This window comes from Molossus molossus, unplaced genomic scaffold (genome assembly GCF_014108415.1).
Source record: "Molossus molossus isolate mMolMol1 unplaced genomic scaffold, mMolMol1.p scaffold_m16_p_1, whole genome shotgun sequence".
In the NCBI taxonomy this organism is placed as follows: domain Eukaryota; kingdom Metazoa; phylum Chordata; class Mammalia; order Chiroptera; family Molossidae; genus Molossus; species Molossus molossus.
Window position 1 is genome coordinate 178,974,780 of NW_023425344.1, and position 17,422 is coordinate 178,992,201.

At 40.9% G+C, this 17,422-nt stretch overlaps 1 protein-coding gene and 1 long non-coding RNA gene across 7 annotated transcripts in view; one reads left to right on the forward strand and one right to left on the reverse strand.

Moving 5' to 3' along the window:
* EIF2AK4 (eukaryotic translation initiation factor 2 alpha kinase 4) overlaps positions 1-17,422 on the forward strand; it is a 100,576-nt gene that overhangs the window by 62,110 nt on the left and 21,044 nt on the right. For 5 of the 6 annotated variants that reach the window (XR_004958590.1, XM_036253326.1, XM_036253333.1 and 2 more), the window contains 9 exons: positions 1,127-1,206; positions 4,334-4,435; positions 5,998-6,051; positions 8,580-8,816; positions 9,229-9,304; positions 9,928-10,049; positions 13,087-13,136; positions 14,167-14,335; positions 15,657-15,773. Coding sequence is in view for 5 of the 6 variants with exons in the window: in XM_036253326.1 (XP_036109219.1) it covers positions 1,127-1,206; positions 4,334-4,435; positions 5,998-6,051; positions 8,580-8,816; positions 9,229-9,304; positions 9,928-10,049; positions 13,087-13,136; positions 14,167-14,335; positions 15,657-15,773 (1,007 nt within the window). In the remaining variant the exon portion in view is untranslated. The remainder of the gene's footprint in view (positions 1-1,126; positions 1,207-4,333; positions 4,436-5,997; positions 6,052-8,579; positions 8,817-9,228; positions 9,305-9,927; positions 10,050-13,086; positions 13,137-14,166; positions 14,336-15,656; positions 15,774-17,422) is intronic. The other variant, XM_036253329.1, reaches the window with a different exon arrangement.
* LOC118625026 lies at positions 14,318-17,107 on the reverse strand. Its single transcript, XR_004958591.1, has 3 exons — positions 16,910-17,107; positions 16,525-16,703; positions 14,318-14,420 (listed from the first exon to the last, which is right to left on the reverse strand). It is a non-coding gene; the product is annotated as an uncharacterized LOC118625026 (long non-coding RNA).

Consider the following 17,422-nt stretch of genomic DNA (forward strand, 5'->3'; position numbering starts at 1 on the left):
AGCCAAACTGGCCAGGGCTCTTAGGAAAATTTTAAGTGTACAATACAATATAAAAATTTTTAATCTAAAACCTGTTTTACATTTGTAAAGGTTTTAGTCTAGCCCTGGCTGGTTTGGCTCAGCGGTTGGAGCGTCGGCCTACAAATCAGAGAGTCCCGGGTTTGGTTCCCGCTAGGGGCAGGTACCAAAAAAAAAAAAAAGATTTCAGTCTAAAACAAATTATAATTATTCATCAAATTAACAAAATTATGAAAATGCTTTCATTATTTTGTCCTTTTTACTATATCAATTTTTCTTCAGAAAACCAAGAAATTAGAGCTTCAGTTAGAGTAATTGGCTCCCGTGGGCAGACCCCACGTGGTGATGTGAGGTTGCCTCATGGCCAGGGCCTCTCGGGGCTTGTCCAGCACTTCCTCTCCTCTACAACAACAGAGACGTCCTGTGTGGGACAGAGTGTGTGGCCATACATGGCTTAATGTTAATTGCTTTATTATGAAGTCCACACTGTTACTTCCTGTGAATAGTGTGAACAGTGAACAGATCATGCCTCACTCTTAAGAAACTTTTTGTTCCTGCTGGCCAGTGTGGCTCAGTGGTTGCATATCCACCCATACACCAGGAGATCGCTGGTTCGATTCCTGGTCAAGGTACATGCCCAGGTTGTGGGCCAAATCCCCAGTGGGGGGCATGCAGGAGGCAGCCAATCGATGTTCTCTCTCATCAATGTTTCCATCTCTCTCTCCCTCTCTCTCCCTTTCTCTCTAAAATCAATTTTTTTAAAAAAAAGTTTTTTAAAAAAATAAATATTTTTTTCCTTTGTTAATCCTTACCTGAGGATATTCTCCCATTGACTTTTAGATAGATTGGAAGGGAGAGAGGGAGAGAGAGAGCAAAACATTGATTGGTTGCCTCCCACATGACCCCCACCAGGCTGGGGATTGAACCTGCAACCCAGGTACATGCCCTTGACCGGGAATCAAACCCAAGACCCATTGCTCTGCGGGCCAATGTTCTTAACCACTGAGCCAAACTGGCCAGGGCAAGAAACCTTTTTTTTTTAAATAAAGATTTTCTCTAACTTTGAGTCCTATTATTGGAAAGCCTTCCCTTGCCTTCTTCTATGCAGGTCATTTGACTGGGATGGTTGGCACTGCCCTGTATGTAAGCCCAGAGGTCCAAGGAAGCACCAAATCTGCATACAACCAGGTAAAAGGGAAACTTTTGGGAGAGTAGGAAAGATTTCATGTGTAAGATAATAGTAAGAAAATCCAGGTCACAGCATTTGGAGTTTAGTTACTAGCTGAAATAGTCTGGAACATTTATTCACTTGGTATATATCCATATGTATATTGAGTGACTACACTAAACAGATCATGTGTTGCCCAAGGACAATGACTACAGCTGGCACAGTTGCTGTCGAGAAAGTTTACAGCCCCTCTGTCCATTCAAAGATTTGAACTAACCCAGTTCCGGGCCAGGCCCAGAAACACAAGGCAAGGACAAATAATCTAATTTTAGCCCTCAAGGAGCTTATCCAATAAGAGCTAAGAAGAAAAGGAGTCCACTTACAAGAGAACTATAGACCAGAGAAAGTTTTTCCAAGAAGATGGCTTTTAGAATAAAGGAGAAGGGAAAAGCCATGCAAAGGTGGAGGCTGGAACATGCCTGGGAGAAAAAAAAGAAGTAGCATGCATAAAGAGAAGAATCTGGGTAAGAGCCTGCTTGACACATTTAAGGCATCAGAGAGGTGCTCTGTGTGGCTACAGAGTGGGGGGCAGTGGGGAGAGTCAGGAAGTGAAGCTGGAAGGGAAGGCAGGGGTCAGAGATGCAGGGCCAACTTAGCCATGACAAGGAATGTGCACAGGGAGCCCCTGAGGGATTGCTAGTGCGCGTTCACTCTGGCCGCTGCTGCAGGCTTTGCAGAAGTCCGGGTGGAGCAGCTGGTAGCTGGAACCAGAGTGGTACCGCATGCTGATACAAGATCGTTTGGGGGAGAGGGGGTAGATGGGTTTTCCTCATGGAGTAAATTTGGGTGAGGAAAAGGAAGGAAAACAGAACACTGCTCAGGTTTCTGCCTGGAGCAGCTGGGGGAAGGGAAGTTGAATGAGAGGAGGAAACCTGAGGAGGGACAGGGGAGAGGGAGGATATGATGGCTGGAAAATTCCATTTGAGACATGTTAAGTGTGAAATGCCTCATGAGAATCCAACTGGAAATGTCCAGTAGGTTGTGAGGGACCCAAGGCTCAAGACTCTGAGAAAGGTCAGGGTCAGAGGTATAACTGTGTGGTTATCAGCTCACAGATGGGATTTAAAACCATGAGACTGGATGAGATCACGTAGAGCAAGAGTTGCAGAGCTCATTTGTTAAGATGTATTAGGCAAGCGGTCACATCAAAGCATATCTGTAGGCTTGTAGTGGAAACACAACCTGGGTTTTGACTCCTAGAGGGAGCACTTGGCAGTGACAGAAAGTTGAGCCATACCTCTAAATACCTGAGAGTGAGGGGGTGGAGATGGGTGTGCACACCCGTGGGTGTGAGAGGGCACCTTCAGTGCCATCTTTCTGAGTGCAGTTTGGAATAGCATGATGAAATCCTTGGAAGGCTCTCTACTCTTTGACCCAGAAGTTCCACCTTTTGAAGTGCACCCAAAGGAAACAGCCAGGGACGGTCCCCAAGGATTAGTGTAAGGTAATTCTCCTAAGTATTTTTTGTAACAGTGAAAAATAATGGGTGTGTTTAAAAATAGGGAACTGCTTAAATAAATTATGGGACTTCCACATAATTGAGTGCCGTATATCACTAAAATCATATTTTAGAAACTAGTTTTAGAAAAATGATACAGTATTTTAAAATATTGTCACTAAATTAAGGGAATAAAAATTACAAAGAATAGCATGGTTCTAGTTTGATAGTGCATACGTATGTGTATACATTTTAAAAAGCACAAAGTGGGCATGTCTTAGCAACAGCAACTCTCCTTGGCTGGTGAGATTGTGAGCACTTGCTCTCTTATTTTTGGTGCTTTTCTGTGTGTTCTACATTTTCTACAGCCAACACGTGTAGGGAATGCCACAATGAATGTTTGTTTTTAGGACTTTGGAGGTCACTCGTGATAAGTAGAGAGGCTCTCCTATTCTTGAATCCAGATTCATTCGGGAGTTTTTCTTGAAAGTGGCTTCTGTGCCTGTGGGCAGTTGCCACGAGCAGGCCCAGGCACACTGCCCTCTGAACGTTACCCTCCCCCTGGGAGCTCCCTCTCTGACACTCTGCACTGACTTCACCTTTTTCTTCACTTGCACGTCTATATTTTGTTAGCATTTGTCGCATGATCTTTCTGTTTTGTCATTTCTCTGTCTCGTTGGCATGGTTTTGCAATCAATAGCTGATCTTTGCTATTAAGTGCAGATTTTAGCCTGTGTTTCACTTTTGAGATTAGTAAAGATGCAAAGAGAATTTTTTTTCTTTTTTTTTTTATCCTCACCTGATAACATTTTTCCTTTTTTTTTTTTTTTTTTGTTCAGATAGAGTGGGAGAGAGAGAGAGGAAGAGAGAGAGAGAGAAAGAGAAACATCAACGTGAAAGGGACACACCGAGTGGCTGCCTCCTGCACGACCCAACCAGCGCTGGGGACGAATTGCAACCAAGGTACATGCCTCTGACCAGAATTGAATCCACGATTTATTGGTCCACGGGCCAGCGCTCTAACCACTGAGAAAAACTGGCTAGGGGCACAGAGTGAATTCGTATGACAAATGTTTGTTGTCCTTGCTCTTTAGTAATTATTCTCAATGGTTGACCAGTGGCTATCTGGTTGTCTATGTCTGTATATATAGCTAAACCAGTCACAATTATTTTGTTGCTGTTAATCCTCGACCGAGGATATTTTTCCATTGATTTTTAGAAAGAGTGGAAAAGAGGGAAGGAGAGAGAGAGAGAGAAACATTGATGTGAGAGAGACACATCTATTGGTTGCCTCCTGCACAACCCAGACCTGGGCCAGGGATCAAACCTGCAACCCAGGTCTGTGCCCTTGACCAGGAATCGAACCCATGACCTTTTGGTCCATGGGCTGACATTCTAACCACTGAACCAAACCAGCCAGGGTACAATTAATTTTCAAGGAAAATGTTGAGAAGTTATGCCAAATATTTAATCTCATCTATACTTTATACTTATGCTTCTTTAGAAGAAATTAAATTTTTTTCTATTTAATTGGCTTATTATCCACTTATGCAAACTTTAATTTCAATTAATAGTGCTCATGAGATAATTTCCTGGTAAATAACATTTCATATCAAGACTCTCTAAATACAATTCTTTTTCCTCCTCAGAAAGTGGATCTCTTCAGCCTGGGAATCATCTTCTTTGAGATGTCCTATCACCCCATGGTCACGGCCTCAGAAAGGATCTTTGTTCTTAACCAACTCAGAGATGTATGTACTAGATGTTTTAGTGCATCAGTTTCCGGTAACCTGGATCTTAGCATGGACATCAGATTTCAGTGCAGAGTATTCTTCTGGTATTTATAATATAGAAGAAGCAATCCTGCTATAATTTTCTATATTTCTAATAAGTGGAAATCTACCTCTTAGACACCTCCAATGATGAGAAATGCCCCAATTTTATTTATTTTAGAAATCCTACTTGGAGAAATTGCTAGGTTGTAGTTACTTAAAAAAAAAAAATTATCCTGAGAGATTTACTCTTAATTTTAAAACAAAGGAATAATTCAAGAATGTTTACATAATATAAGTACAGTTACAGCAGTGAGAATGGGTTATAAGGATAATGGGTATTTACATCTAAAAATTGAAGGGTCTAGCTGGTGCATAAAGAAAACTACCATGACCAGAAGTTAAAAGTGGTCTGGGAAAAATATCAGCCACTTGAATTCTTTTCCCCAATGACATTTCCATTTGTGTTCTTGGGATTAATCCTTGCCTCTGTTACTGTCCAAACTAAAAAGGGACTAGTGTTAACAGCGTGTGAGTGAGGTCCAGGATGCTCATTAGAAAAGTCATCAACATGAAAATGGAGAATAAGGTTTGGGTGAGGATGATTTAGATTTACATATTCATGAGCAAGAGATACTGAGAGTCTTCCTCTTCCTTCCTGAGCAGAACCAAACACTTGAGTTATCTTACTGTCATAGCACAGACAGCTATGTTCATAAAGTAGAGGAGCAGATAAAGTAATGGCGGGCCCTTCCCTGGACTTGAAATGGTCTCAGAGAAGTATGTCCCCGGTGAAGTGCCTTTAGTGAAAATTCATGTTAGTTCCCTCATTTCAAGAATATGTAAACTGTCAAGTTAATGTTATAATTAGGGTCTTATTTACCAGAAAGGTGAGAACTTTGGGGGAAGTAGAGGTTTCAGTTAATGTTTTTCTCTTACTCTGCTATGATGAGTTGGTGTTTTTGCCTTGTTGTTTCATCTGTGTTTAATAAAGCCACTTTCTTGTTTCCTGAAACCATTAGATTTTTTTTTTTTTTTTTTTTTATCCTCATTTGAGGACATTTTTCCATTTTGGTTCAGACAGAGCGGGAGACAGAGAGAGAGAGAGAGAGAGAGAGAAACATAGACATGAAAGGGACACATTGACTGGTTGCCTTCCGCACTACCCCAACCAGGGCTGGGGACGAACAGCCACCGAGGTACATACCCTTGACCAAAACTGAACCCACAACTCACTGGTCCGCAGGCCGACGCTCTAACCCGCTGAGCAAAACCAGCCAGGGCTGAAACCACTAGATTTTTAAATACTTTGTCCTCACAGAAGGTGCTTTCTATCACCTAGGCTGTCATTTGGGTAACGTTTGTATTAATATGTATGTACTTGGAAGAATGGGCATCGGGTTTCAAGGAGGTGACACCGCAGTAATCCCTTGTTAAAAGGTTTTCGTTTCTGTATGTGATTTTCTTACTGCTAGTGAGTACATGCTTTCACTGTGGCAGTCTGCCAAGCACTTGCTGATTTGAATATAATATTCTTTTAGCCCACTTCGCCTAAGTTTCCAGACGACTTCGATGATGGAGAGCATACAAAGCAGGTGATTTTTCTGATGCTTTAAATACTGTCTTCACTCTTGGGTTTTAATCACTGTTTTTCTTCTTTTTTAATTAGTAATCTTCTGCCACTCATTCTCTTATGTCCTGGGAACAAAGTGGGGGAAAATTAAAAGATAAAGCACTTAAAATGTTACTAGACTTGAAATACACCATAAAAATGCCAGGGATTGGCACAGAAAATTAACAAACTACAGGGTTTTTTTGTGTGCCTCATTGTGCTTTTGAAGTACTATTTGGAACCTTGCCTTCGCTATTAAAAAAAGAGAGAGAGCGCTTTTACAGCTCATTGTTTTAGAGAAAGTTTGGGACTTTAAGAACAGAAAAATACTTTAAAACTATAATTTTGTTCTGTTTTGTGGTTCAAGAAGCTCAGATTGTGAAGGAAAAGACCAGATAGTCTGAAGTGACAGTATTTTAAAGCAAAATAATTTCTCTTCCATGCTATAAATCCCTGCGCGCGCGTGTGTGTGAGAATTGTTGTGGGTTAATACTGGCATCCAGCTAGTATGAAAGAATAATGACTAGTGAATTTATGAATTTATGTATTGTCCGTCTGTTGTGCATTTCTTCATAGTTGGTTGTTTGTCTTGGTGAAGCATTTCATGGTTAATTCTCTTGTCATATGGACGTTTATTCCTTAAACTGACCTTTCTTAACAAATATAATTATGGTAAGATTTCTTATTTAAATAACAGCCATCCGTCACATAACAGTGTTTTAGTCAACGAGGGACCGCACATACAGCAGCAGGCCCATTAATTATAATGGAACTGAAAAATTCCTGTCACCTAGTGACATCATGGCCATCTTAACATTGTAGCACATGTAAAGAAACATGTGCTACCGGTTGTGTTTAAGTATAGCACACACTATTACACTAATAGGCTATCCCACCAAGTCTGTGTAAGTACACTCTGTGATGTTTTCACAATGATGAAATTGCCTAAGGACTCATTTCTCGGAATGTATCCCTGTCTTTAAGCAGTACATGACCAGATTAATGTTGAGAACAGAAACCTAGCTAGAACATGGCATTAATTTGCTATTCCTTGCTTATTGGTTATGTATCTGGATGCACAATTCACTTTTCTAGACTTTCATGTTCCTCACCTGTAAAATAAAGGGATTAAATGCTCATTATTATACACCAGCACTAACAACCTGTAACTTGGTAGTGCTTATCATGGCATTTATGGCTAGAAGGACCTGTTCTGCCTCATCTATTGAATTAGTAAAGAACCATTAGAAAATACATTGAGTCATGTTTCTACTTCTTTTGTTAGTTATGACCATTTTTTTGAACTGAGTCATTTCTTGTGTTTCTGGATGTCATAAGAAAGTGTTCATTTCAAAGCCTTTCCCTATAATAAGGTCAGTCTTATTGAGTATTTCCACATGTGGGCAGCTGTGGTGACTTAGGAACTTTAATAAACTACAAACACAAGAGCAACTGTACAAACCGTTTCTCACAACAGTGATGGTTCTCCATCACAAGTACTTACCAGACACCCTTGAGCATCTGCGTTTGGACTTTATAAAATAGACAACAAAACCACACTACTGCTGCTTCCCACATCACAGTCCTTGCTTTTTATCTGAAAGGAGGCAGCGTAGAAAATGCTTATAGATGAATATAACACAGTGTTTGCCACACGCAGAAAGTAAGCAGTATAATAGGGTCTGTTTTGCTGAATAGGCGACTGTTTTTACCAGTTTAATTTGATGTAACTTTACATAAAAGTTGTATCATGTCAGTTCCTTTCTTTACATGAAAAGCAATTACCTGTGGTTTTATTTCAACCTAAGACTGGGGTAGGAATTTGGGGAATGGAGTGATGGGGAGGCATATGTTAAAGATATATAATTAGAAAATGCTTAATAAGATTCATCTAGAAATTGAGATTTTTCTGATCTCAGGTATTCCTTTAACTCTTTATAAATTTTTATTATAAACAAGAGAATTAAAACGTCATTACGGAACCTTTCAAAGGTGTATATTACCTTCAGATTGTTCCCTGCTTACTGAGGTAGTGTAGTAACTGTGAAGACACAGAGTAACATAAATCAAGAGAATTCAAGGGAATGGTATCAATATAGATAACATAAATGAAAATAAAAATAAAAACAAGATGTTTTACACTGCTTTAAGGATTCCAGTAGCTGCTGTACATTATAATTTATACTAAAATTAGACATCTAAAGGTATTTGTTTTATACTCTTTTTTTTTGGATACAGTATTTTGTGTGTTTAGAAGCCTAAGTTCTGCTTCTAGTTAGTTGTTGAGGATTTGGGGGGTCATTTATGACAATAAAATATAAAAAGGGCCTCTGTTACGTTGTTGCACAACGCTGTGGTCGTACTGAAGTGCAGATGGTGAAAAGACAGATTTAGAAACTTTCAAAAATGAAAATGCACCCACTAAGTTCAAGAAGTGTGGTGTCTTTTCTTGACTGGAATCAACCACTGGCTTGTCAGGGGAATTCTCGAGCATCCTGGGTTTTGTTATAGAAATCTGTCATCTCCTGGCTGTTGAACCACGATCCGGCAAAGCGGCCCACAGCCATGGAACTGCTAAAGAGCGAGCTGCTGCCCCCACCCCAGATGGGGGAGTCGGAGCTGCACGAGGTGCTGCACCACACCCTGGCCAACGTGGACGGGAAGGCCTATCGCACCATGATGGCCCAGATCTTCTCCCAGCGCATCCCCCCTGCCATCGATTACACCTATGACAGTGACATACTTAAGGTGGGCTTAAGTTGGGCTTCAATAGAGAGCTATTTGGCTTTCAAGGGGCCCACTGTGAATCCCCTGAGCATATGGGAGAGGGCCCGATGCTGTTAGGGGTTTAATGCTGCACTGTGACTCTGAGAGTCCTCGGGGAGAATGTGTGTGTGTGACTAGCTCTCTCTCTGAAAGGCAAATATCAACCTGGTTAAGAGCTTGGACTTTGACCCTAGCTGGCCCTCCTCAAGATGATGCATTGTAAGACTTGTAGTTTCTCTTTCTTCCCTGAATATGTTTAAAAGGGACTGACTTGTTGAAATCTCTTCTGTGATCCTCAGAATAAGCAATGTAATGCTGAGTGCAAGCCACAGGTTAATATTTAGGTTATCCCTTTGATTAGGCTTTGATGACATTTTAATTGATCATATTTTAGGGCAGCTTTTCAATCCGTACGGCCAAGATACAGCAGCATGTGTGTGAAACCATCGTCCGCATCTTTAAAAGACATGGTATGTCTTTTTGAAAAAATCGTATGTTTTCTGAAAAGATTTTTTTTTCCATCATTAGAAAGTACTGTTCATGGATTTGAGTGCAATTATATTTTACTTTTTTCTTTAAATTTTTTTTATTTTTATTTTTAGAGAGAGAGATAGAAACATCGATGATAGAGAACATCGATTGGCTGCCTCCTGCATGCCCCCCACTAGGGATTAGGCCCATAACTTAGGCATGTGCCCTGACCGGGAATCAAACTGGCAACCTCTTGGTGCATGGATTGGTGCTTAACCACTGAGCCACACTGGCCAGGTATATTTTACTTTTAAATTCAATTACAAGCCGCTGACATCATGTGACATTTAAGCTTAGTTTTATAATTCAGCTTGTTGAGGAGAAACAGATTTTAATATACAGCCGTGCTACTAAAGTACAGCTGTTTTGTGGAGGCAGAACTAGACTAGATTGGCAAACTTAGCCTTAGGTGAGCTCTCCATTGAGAAGCGACCACAGCTGATGATGATTTCCACAGTCCTTGTAACCGGGGACCTCACTGTCAGGTTTGTGTTCATTTTAACCTGCCTCCTAGGAAGAATGGGGACCTAATGGCTAGTTATTTTTTTCTGACTTGGTCTAGGAGCTGTCCAGTTGTGTACCCCACTGCTGCTTCCCCGAAATAGGCAAATATATGAGCACAATGAAGCCGCCTTGTTCATGGACCACAGCGGGATGCTGGTGATGCTTCCTTTCGACCTTCGGGTGAGACTGGGCACGCTCTGCTGGCCGTTCGGATGCCTTGTCTGGTCGCAGGGCTAGCACAGCTGTTAAAGGATTACCCCCACCAATCTTTCTAACTTTGATTTTATTTTGGCTGGTCTTAAAATTGAAATGTCACCCTTAGGGAACATATTTCTAAGGAAGTTGTCTGGCTGAGAACATTACTGGAATTTAGTAATCATCTGACCCTGTGTACCTCTACTTTGTTAATCAAGTTAAGTGCTGTCGGCCCTAGAATCTGGAACCCTGCATCGCAGGTGCGATGTCTGTACCTCAAGGTTGAGCTCTGCCAAGTGACCACAATGAGTTAACCAGGCCAACTGAGACAAATAAGAGGAGTTTTTTCCTTTACTTCTGGGGTAGATCTTCGGCAACTTCCTAACATGTTAATGTCTAAAACAATTAAATTCTTATAACAGCAGTGTCTCTGCTAACTAGATGTGCTGAATTTTGCTCATGCTTGCTTTCCTTCCAATCCCCAGGGATTCCTATGACAGCAACACTCTTTTTTTTTCATTTTTATCCTCACCCGAGGACATTTTTCCATTTTTTGTTCAGATAGAGTGGGAAGGAGAGAGAGGAAGAGAGAGAAACATCTACGTGAAAGGGACACATCAAGTGGCTGCCACCCGCACAACCAACCAGGGCCGGGGACAAACTGCAACCGAGGTACGTGCCCTTAGCAGGAACCGAACCTGGGTCTCTCTGGACCACAGACTGACGCTCTAACTGCTGAGCCAAACCAGCCAGGGTGACAGCAATACCTACAGCTGTTCACTCACATAGGGTTGGCTGCTGACAGCCCATCTGTAGCACTGTACATGCATAAGACAGACAGTTTAATACTCCTAATGAAAAGAAAGCACTTATAAGTAAAGAAATGAGTAAAGGATTTAACCTGGAAATTCTTGAAAGAAAATGCACAGGGCTGATAAACTTCTGAGATGTTCAGCCTCACTGATAATGAAGAAATACCAAGTATAGGTATCTCCACTTTACCCATCCGACTGGCAAAAATATTTAAATTAATATCCAGAGATGACAAGGGTATAGGAAAATAGGTACTTTCATATGCTGCTGATGGGAATGTAAATAGCCAAACCTTTAGAAAAGTAATCTGAAAGTGTTTACTAAAATAATTTTTGATACATAAACTATACCCTGTGAACATGGAACTCCACTTTGAGGAATTGATTTAAAGAAAATAAAAATAGCCCTGGCTGGTTTTGCTCAGCGGTTAGAGCATCAGCCTGCGGTTCAGAGCGACCCGGGTTCAATTCCTGCTAAGGGCGCGTACCTCGGTTGCAGTTTGTCCCTGGCCTTGGTTGGTCGTGCGGGTGGCAGCCACTTGATGTGTCCCTTTCACGTCGATGTTTCTCTCTTTCTCCCTCCCACTCCATCTGAACAAAAAAAATGGAAAAATGTCCTCAGGTGAGGATAAAAATAAATAAATAATAAAAAAAGAAGAAAAGAAAAGAAAAATACATTGATGTATGAATATTATATTGTGGTGGTGGAAAACTGAAAACTACATGTTCATCTATAGAAAAATGATTGAATAATTTACTATGGAATATTAACGAGGTATAAGATCAAAGTACACATATATATGTATTTAGGTATATCCATATCTATATTTGATCTGTAGAAATATCCATGGTATAGTGTTAACTGGGGAAAAAATTGTTTCAAAGTAACTCTAGTATGATCCCATTTTTATTATAAAGAAAGAAACTTAAAAAAAAAAACCTGAGTGTGTGCATAAGGTGCACTGTATGTTTGCATCACCTGGTACTTGTGAGGTGTAAACATGCTCTCACGTGCATGTGTATGACCACAGACACCCACTTGTTTGTACACCACAGAGTGAAGTGTCAAGATACTGAGCCTTTGTATTTTTCTGGAGAGAGTATGGAATCAAGGCATTTTTCATACCTATGTTGTGCAGCTTATTACAAGAACATGTTTTGCTTTTTTGGTTTAAGAAAAAAATTCTTCCATATTCTTGGCTTGTTTTTCTTTTTTTTTTTTTCTTTTTTATCCTCACCCGAGGACATTTTTGCATTTATCTTCAGATAGAGCGGGAGGGAGAAAGAGAGAGAGAGAAACATTGCTGTGATAGAACCACATCGACTGTTTGCCACACACACAACCCCAACTGGGGCCGGGGACAAACTGCAACCGAGGTATGTGCCCCTAGTGGAACCGAACCCAGGTCTCTCTGATCTGCGGGCCGACACTCTAACCGCTGGGCCAAACCGGCCAGGGCTTGGCTTGTTTTTCTTATACAATAAGTAAAGTGATTTGGGATTATTTTGAGTGAGAGGTGAATAAATAGCAGACATTTGGGCTCTGTTGCAGAAAGGGTAGAAGTACAAACGTTTATACAATGATACTTAAAACGCTGCTGCTTCTCTACACGTTAGGAGACTCAAGTATAGATTTTAAACATCAGCTCCCTTTCTGTGAGCTGACAGTTTCAAAAGATAAAAAGTAATTACACATTAGAATTTGACCCATTAGTTAATGATGCTAACAGATCTCTTGGGACAGTCTAAAAATGGTTTTATTAGTGGGTAGTGATTAAGAATTTCTCCTAAGAGATTGATAGGAAAATCAGGGAACTCACCAGAAGAGAGAACCCATTTTGATTGCATTATCGTAAATGACACTAAAATTTCACAAATAACTTGCACTGATTTTAACTTGGCACAATAAAATTTAGCAGAGTATATTTGACTAAAAGTGAATTTTTCTCAAACTTAAAAACCTAAGAAATACCACAGTGTAATAAGGCTGATGGTGTGTCCAGTGGTGGGGTCTGCTGCTAACTGACACAGTCAGGAACATTTCAAGGAATATGAATGACAAGTGGTGCACAACTTTGTGAATGTACTAAAATCCACAGACTTGTACACTTGAAAAGGGTGAACTCTGTGGTATATGAGTTATATCTCAAAAACCAAAGGAGTGTGCTAGTTGGCACAACTTGATTGACCTTTGAAACTTTATTTCTCAGGTTCCTTTTGCAAGATACGTGGCAAGAAATAATATATTGAATTTAAAACGGTAAGAAACAATGGAGGTTTCGTTTTGTGGATGTGGGGGAAAATAGCCAGGAAGAATTTCTCATCTGTGATCTTTACATAGTAAAGAATTTAGGGTTTAAAGTATTGAGCTTAGAATATGGTCAAAAAACCTCGGCACAGTAGCCATTTTTATAAAGTGATGAGGACAGTCAGCCTCCTCTTTAGAAGGAAAATAGCAATTGGGTGGGTCCCCTGCAGCTCCTGCAGTCTCTTCTGTGACTTCTAAATCTCCCCAAGCAACATAACTAATTATTTTCTCCAATAGTTGCTTGAAAAAAAAAAACAAAACATTTGGCCGTTCTTGACGACAGATGGCCCCTTTTAAAATTTAATTGGAAGGACAAATGGCCAGTGGTCCCTGTGTGAAAACTGCTTACACAGGTAACTGAATGAAAGCTGTGTGTAGGGAGGTGGGGTAAACGCAGCAGGAGTGCTGACCCCTGAGCAGCTCCAGGCACTTAGCACTGGGGACATTTTCTGGTCGTTCAGTACCACAGGGGTCTGACACCAAGGTCTTCATAGATTGGAGCAGTATTGTCGTCCAGGAGGCACCCTACTTTAGGCTCCTTTCCGCAAAAGAAATCAAAGCTCTTTACATGCTTTTATGCTCAGCTGCAAGTGAACAATTAATAGTCACAGTCCTGAGGTGTGGGTATCACTGTGTAGAAAGCAAGCACTTAAGGTACAATTATTTTTGTTTGGAATTTCATCTCTATTTCCGACATTGCATGAAAAAATTAAGCTTCATATTTAATAATGGGAAAACTGGGACTTAGAACCTAGATCACAAGGCAAAACTGTTCTGGGCAAATCTTTCTTTGAGCTTTCTTGGTCATACTGCTGACTAATTTTTTTCGTATTTGTTATGTTTATCTGGTTCACCAGTTTCTTTTTTTTAAATTAATTTATTTATTTTTGTTACAGATGTTTCTCCTTTTGGTTTACCAATTTCTTATGCATATTTGTTTCCAGTATGCAATGACCTTAGAAATCCGGGTTTCTTTCTCCAGGTACTGCATAGAACGTGTGTTCAGACCTCGCAAGTTAGACCGATTTCATCCCAAAGAACTTCTGGAATGTGCATTTGATATCGTCACCTCTACCACCAACAGCTCTCTGCCCACTGCTGAAGTCATCTATACGATCTACGAAATCATACAGGAGTTTCCAGCCCTTCAGGTTCCTTCCCGTTTTCTAACATTCTGAGGTTACCCCCCAGAGTCCTCCATCAGGTGTGGGCGGGGGCAGCGACTGCGAACTGCGCCTGTGTGTGCGACAGCGAGTCATTCTTGCTCAAGTGACACAGAGTTTGATGATGTTGCTTTTGAGGTTTGCCCCAGGCTTTTACCTTGGCCTTGACAAGAACAGGCTTTGTTTTTGTCTGTTTGTTTTGTTTTGGGGGAAGGGTGTTGTTTTTCTGCCCATTCTTCCAAAATGTAAGAAATTGGGCTAAGATTCCTAGGATGCTATTTTAGCACGTTCAAAGCCTCTCCAGAGCCCTAGGGGGCTCCCTCCTACACCTGATCTCTCAACTCCCCAGCCTCACTGTTCATCATGTTCACGTGCTCCCTGGAAACACAAGGGTTCGCTCTCCTCAACCTTCCCTCCTGGTCCCACATACCTGCACTGTGCGCTCCCACAGCAGTGCGTCAGTCACGGTGTTCCCTTGTCTTGAAAGATTCTTCTCCACCCAGCCATGGTTTGGGCCCTTTCTCCCCAGGAAGCCTGACTGCCCCCCCATTGATGGGCTGGCCACCTTTTTTTTCCAACTCTCACAGCACTTGAGATGAGACATCACCTGCTACCTTGAGTTGTATTTCTTGTTGTTCAGTCAGAGTGTGTGCTCTTTTATTTTTTATTTTTTCAAATTATAAGAGAAAGTTTATTTAGAAAGCTACAGAAATAGTATAAGTGAGCCAGCTGGGCTTCGTAAGCTCGGGAAACAAGTTACAGAGGCAGAAGAAGGGCCCTTGGAGCTTAGCAGAGAGAAAGGCAAAGGGAACGTGCATGGGGTGAGGAGAGGGAGAGGAAGGTGCGGGCAGCTCCCCGAGGCACAGCTCCTGGAGAGGGTGTGCTCTTTCCGGGCAGAACCCCTGTGCCTACCTTTCTGCATGCCCGCTGCACCCAGCTCAGCACACAGCTCACAACTCTGAATGCTCATTAATTGGCTTGTGTGGACAAAAGTAAGGATAGCTGTGTCACCAGCCTGTGTGTATAAGTCAGTTCCTCTGAACCAGATCCTTTCCCTCTTGAAATCTGTATGAATTTGCTCGAAGGCCAGAGTATCTGTGTGTAACAAAGCGTTAAATTATATTATGCTCTTTGACTATAACAAATGTAAAAAGAATGTATGTATATGAAAAAATAAGCTAGAAAGCAGTATGTTAAATTTCAGTCTCTCATGTGTTAGGATTGTAAATTGGTGGTAAAATCCTAGGTTTGGTCATGTACCTATATTGCCTTTATAATGAAAATAATCTCTTTTGGGGGGGTATCCTAGGAAAGAAATTACAGAATTTACTTGAATCATACCATGTTATTGAAAGCAATACTCTTACACTGTGGGATCCCGGAGGATAAACTCAGTCAAGTCTACATTATTCTGTATGATGCCGTGGTAAGCATTTAATTACTTTATGAGTATTTTCTTACTGATATAACTGTAACTTTGAATTGGGAGTTTTATCTCCTTCCTTCATTGCTATAAGGTAAAAGAACCAATTCTCTTTGATTATATCAACAGTTAACAAGTATTGGTTGAGCTCTTTTTTTGTTTTGTTTTTTAAATCCTCACCTGAGGATATTTTTCCATTTATCTTCAGATAGAATAGGAGGGAGAGAAAGAGAACCATCGATGTTAGAGAGACACATTGATTGGTTGCCTCCTGCATGACCCCGACCAGGGCCAGGGATGGAACCACAACCGAGGTACGTGCCCTTGACTGGAATTGAACCGGAAAATCTTTGGTCTGCAGGCTGATGTTCTAACCACTGTGTAAACTGGCCAGGTCTGGTTGAACTTTTATTCTGGAATAAGACTTGTACTACTAGTAACTTCCAGGGTGTATTTTTAAAGAGTAATTTATGATTATAAGAGATCAAGTTGTCTTATTTCATTTGTAAGATAATAAAGTTCTTCACTAACCTATTTCTGGAGGCAAAAAAAATCGGTGCTGATACTTGCCAGTAATGACCTTTATTGAGCACCTACCCATGTGGCAAGCATTATCCTAATCTCCTTAGATGGATTAACTCACTCCATCTTCACAAGTGCTGTTATTATACTTGATTGACAGAGGCCAAGAGAAGGGAGTGTTAATATTGAGAATAAAAGACTTACAGCCCTACCCTTAATTCCTCCAACCTACCTGTGCTTATCAGTAAAGTCATTTATAGGTTTGATTGGTTGAATTGGGGAAGAGTAGTTTAGCTCTGTTGGAGCTTCATTTACCAGCTCCTTCCTGTGGGACCCGGACAGTGGCACCTCCAGTTCCTCTTCCTAGTTAACCACATGGTAGTATTCATTCCTCTATAGTGTGTGCAGAGCCTGGAGGGAAAAAACCGGGTTTTATATAGTGTGATATTATGAGGCTGGGATGAAGGTGAATGCTTGCTTATCTTTTATAACTTTTTTTTTCCATTTAAATACTGTTTTAATAATAAATAAGAGGCATCTAGGAGATTCAGTAACTAACAGTACCAGGCAGTCTGTGATTAAGGCAGAACACAGAGTGGAAGCCCATAATGACTTACTGTTTTTTATACACCAAAAGGCTTAGCTAGCTTTTCTTTCATCTGGCAGGTATCCCTTGAGGACCCTAACATTACTGTTTGTTTCCAGTGGTTTTCTTCTCCCCCAAAAGGGCTGCTGCTGTTTAGCAGTGACGGATACAGTATGATGTCAGTCAGACATTGCGGGGGGGCTTCAGGTCAGCCTTGCTCACAGCCTAAATGCCAGCGTGGGATGAAACACTGAGCCTGTCAGCGTGTGGTTTTATCAGGGGAACCAGGTCCACTGAACCACCCAAACAGACACGCCCTAGTTGAGCCTGCCCAGCTAGGAGTTGCCTCACCAGTCAGCAAGAATAACTTTCCCCTTTTTAATTCTTTCACGTCAGGGTTTTTCAAATCTTAAAACAATGTTAGTTATACTTTTCTATGAATTGGAAAACAGCTTTTGTAAATGGTAGAATTAATATATCCTTCATGATTAGGAGCAGTTTGTCCGAAATGAAGACTGTACTTATCAGAATTAGCCTGAAAACT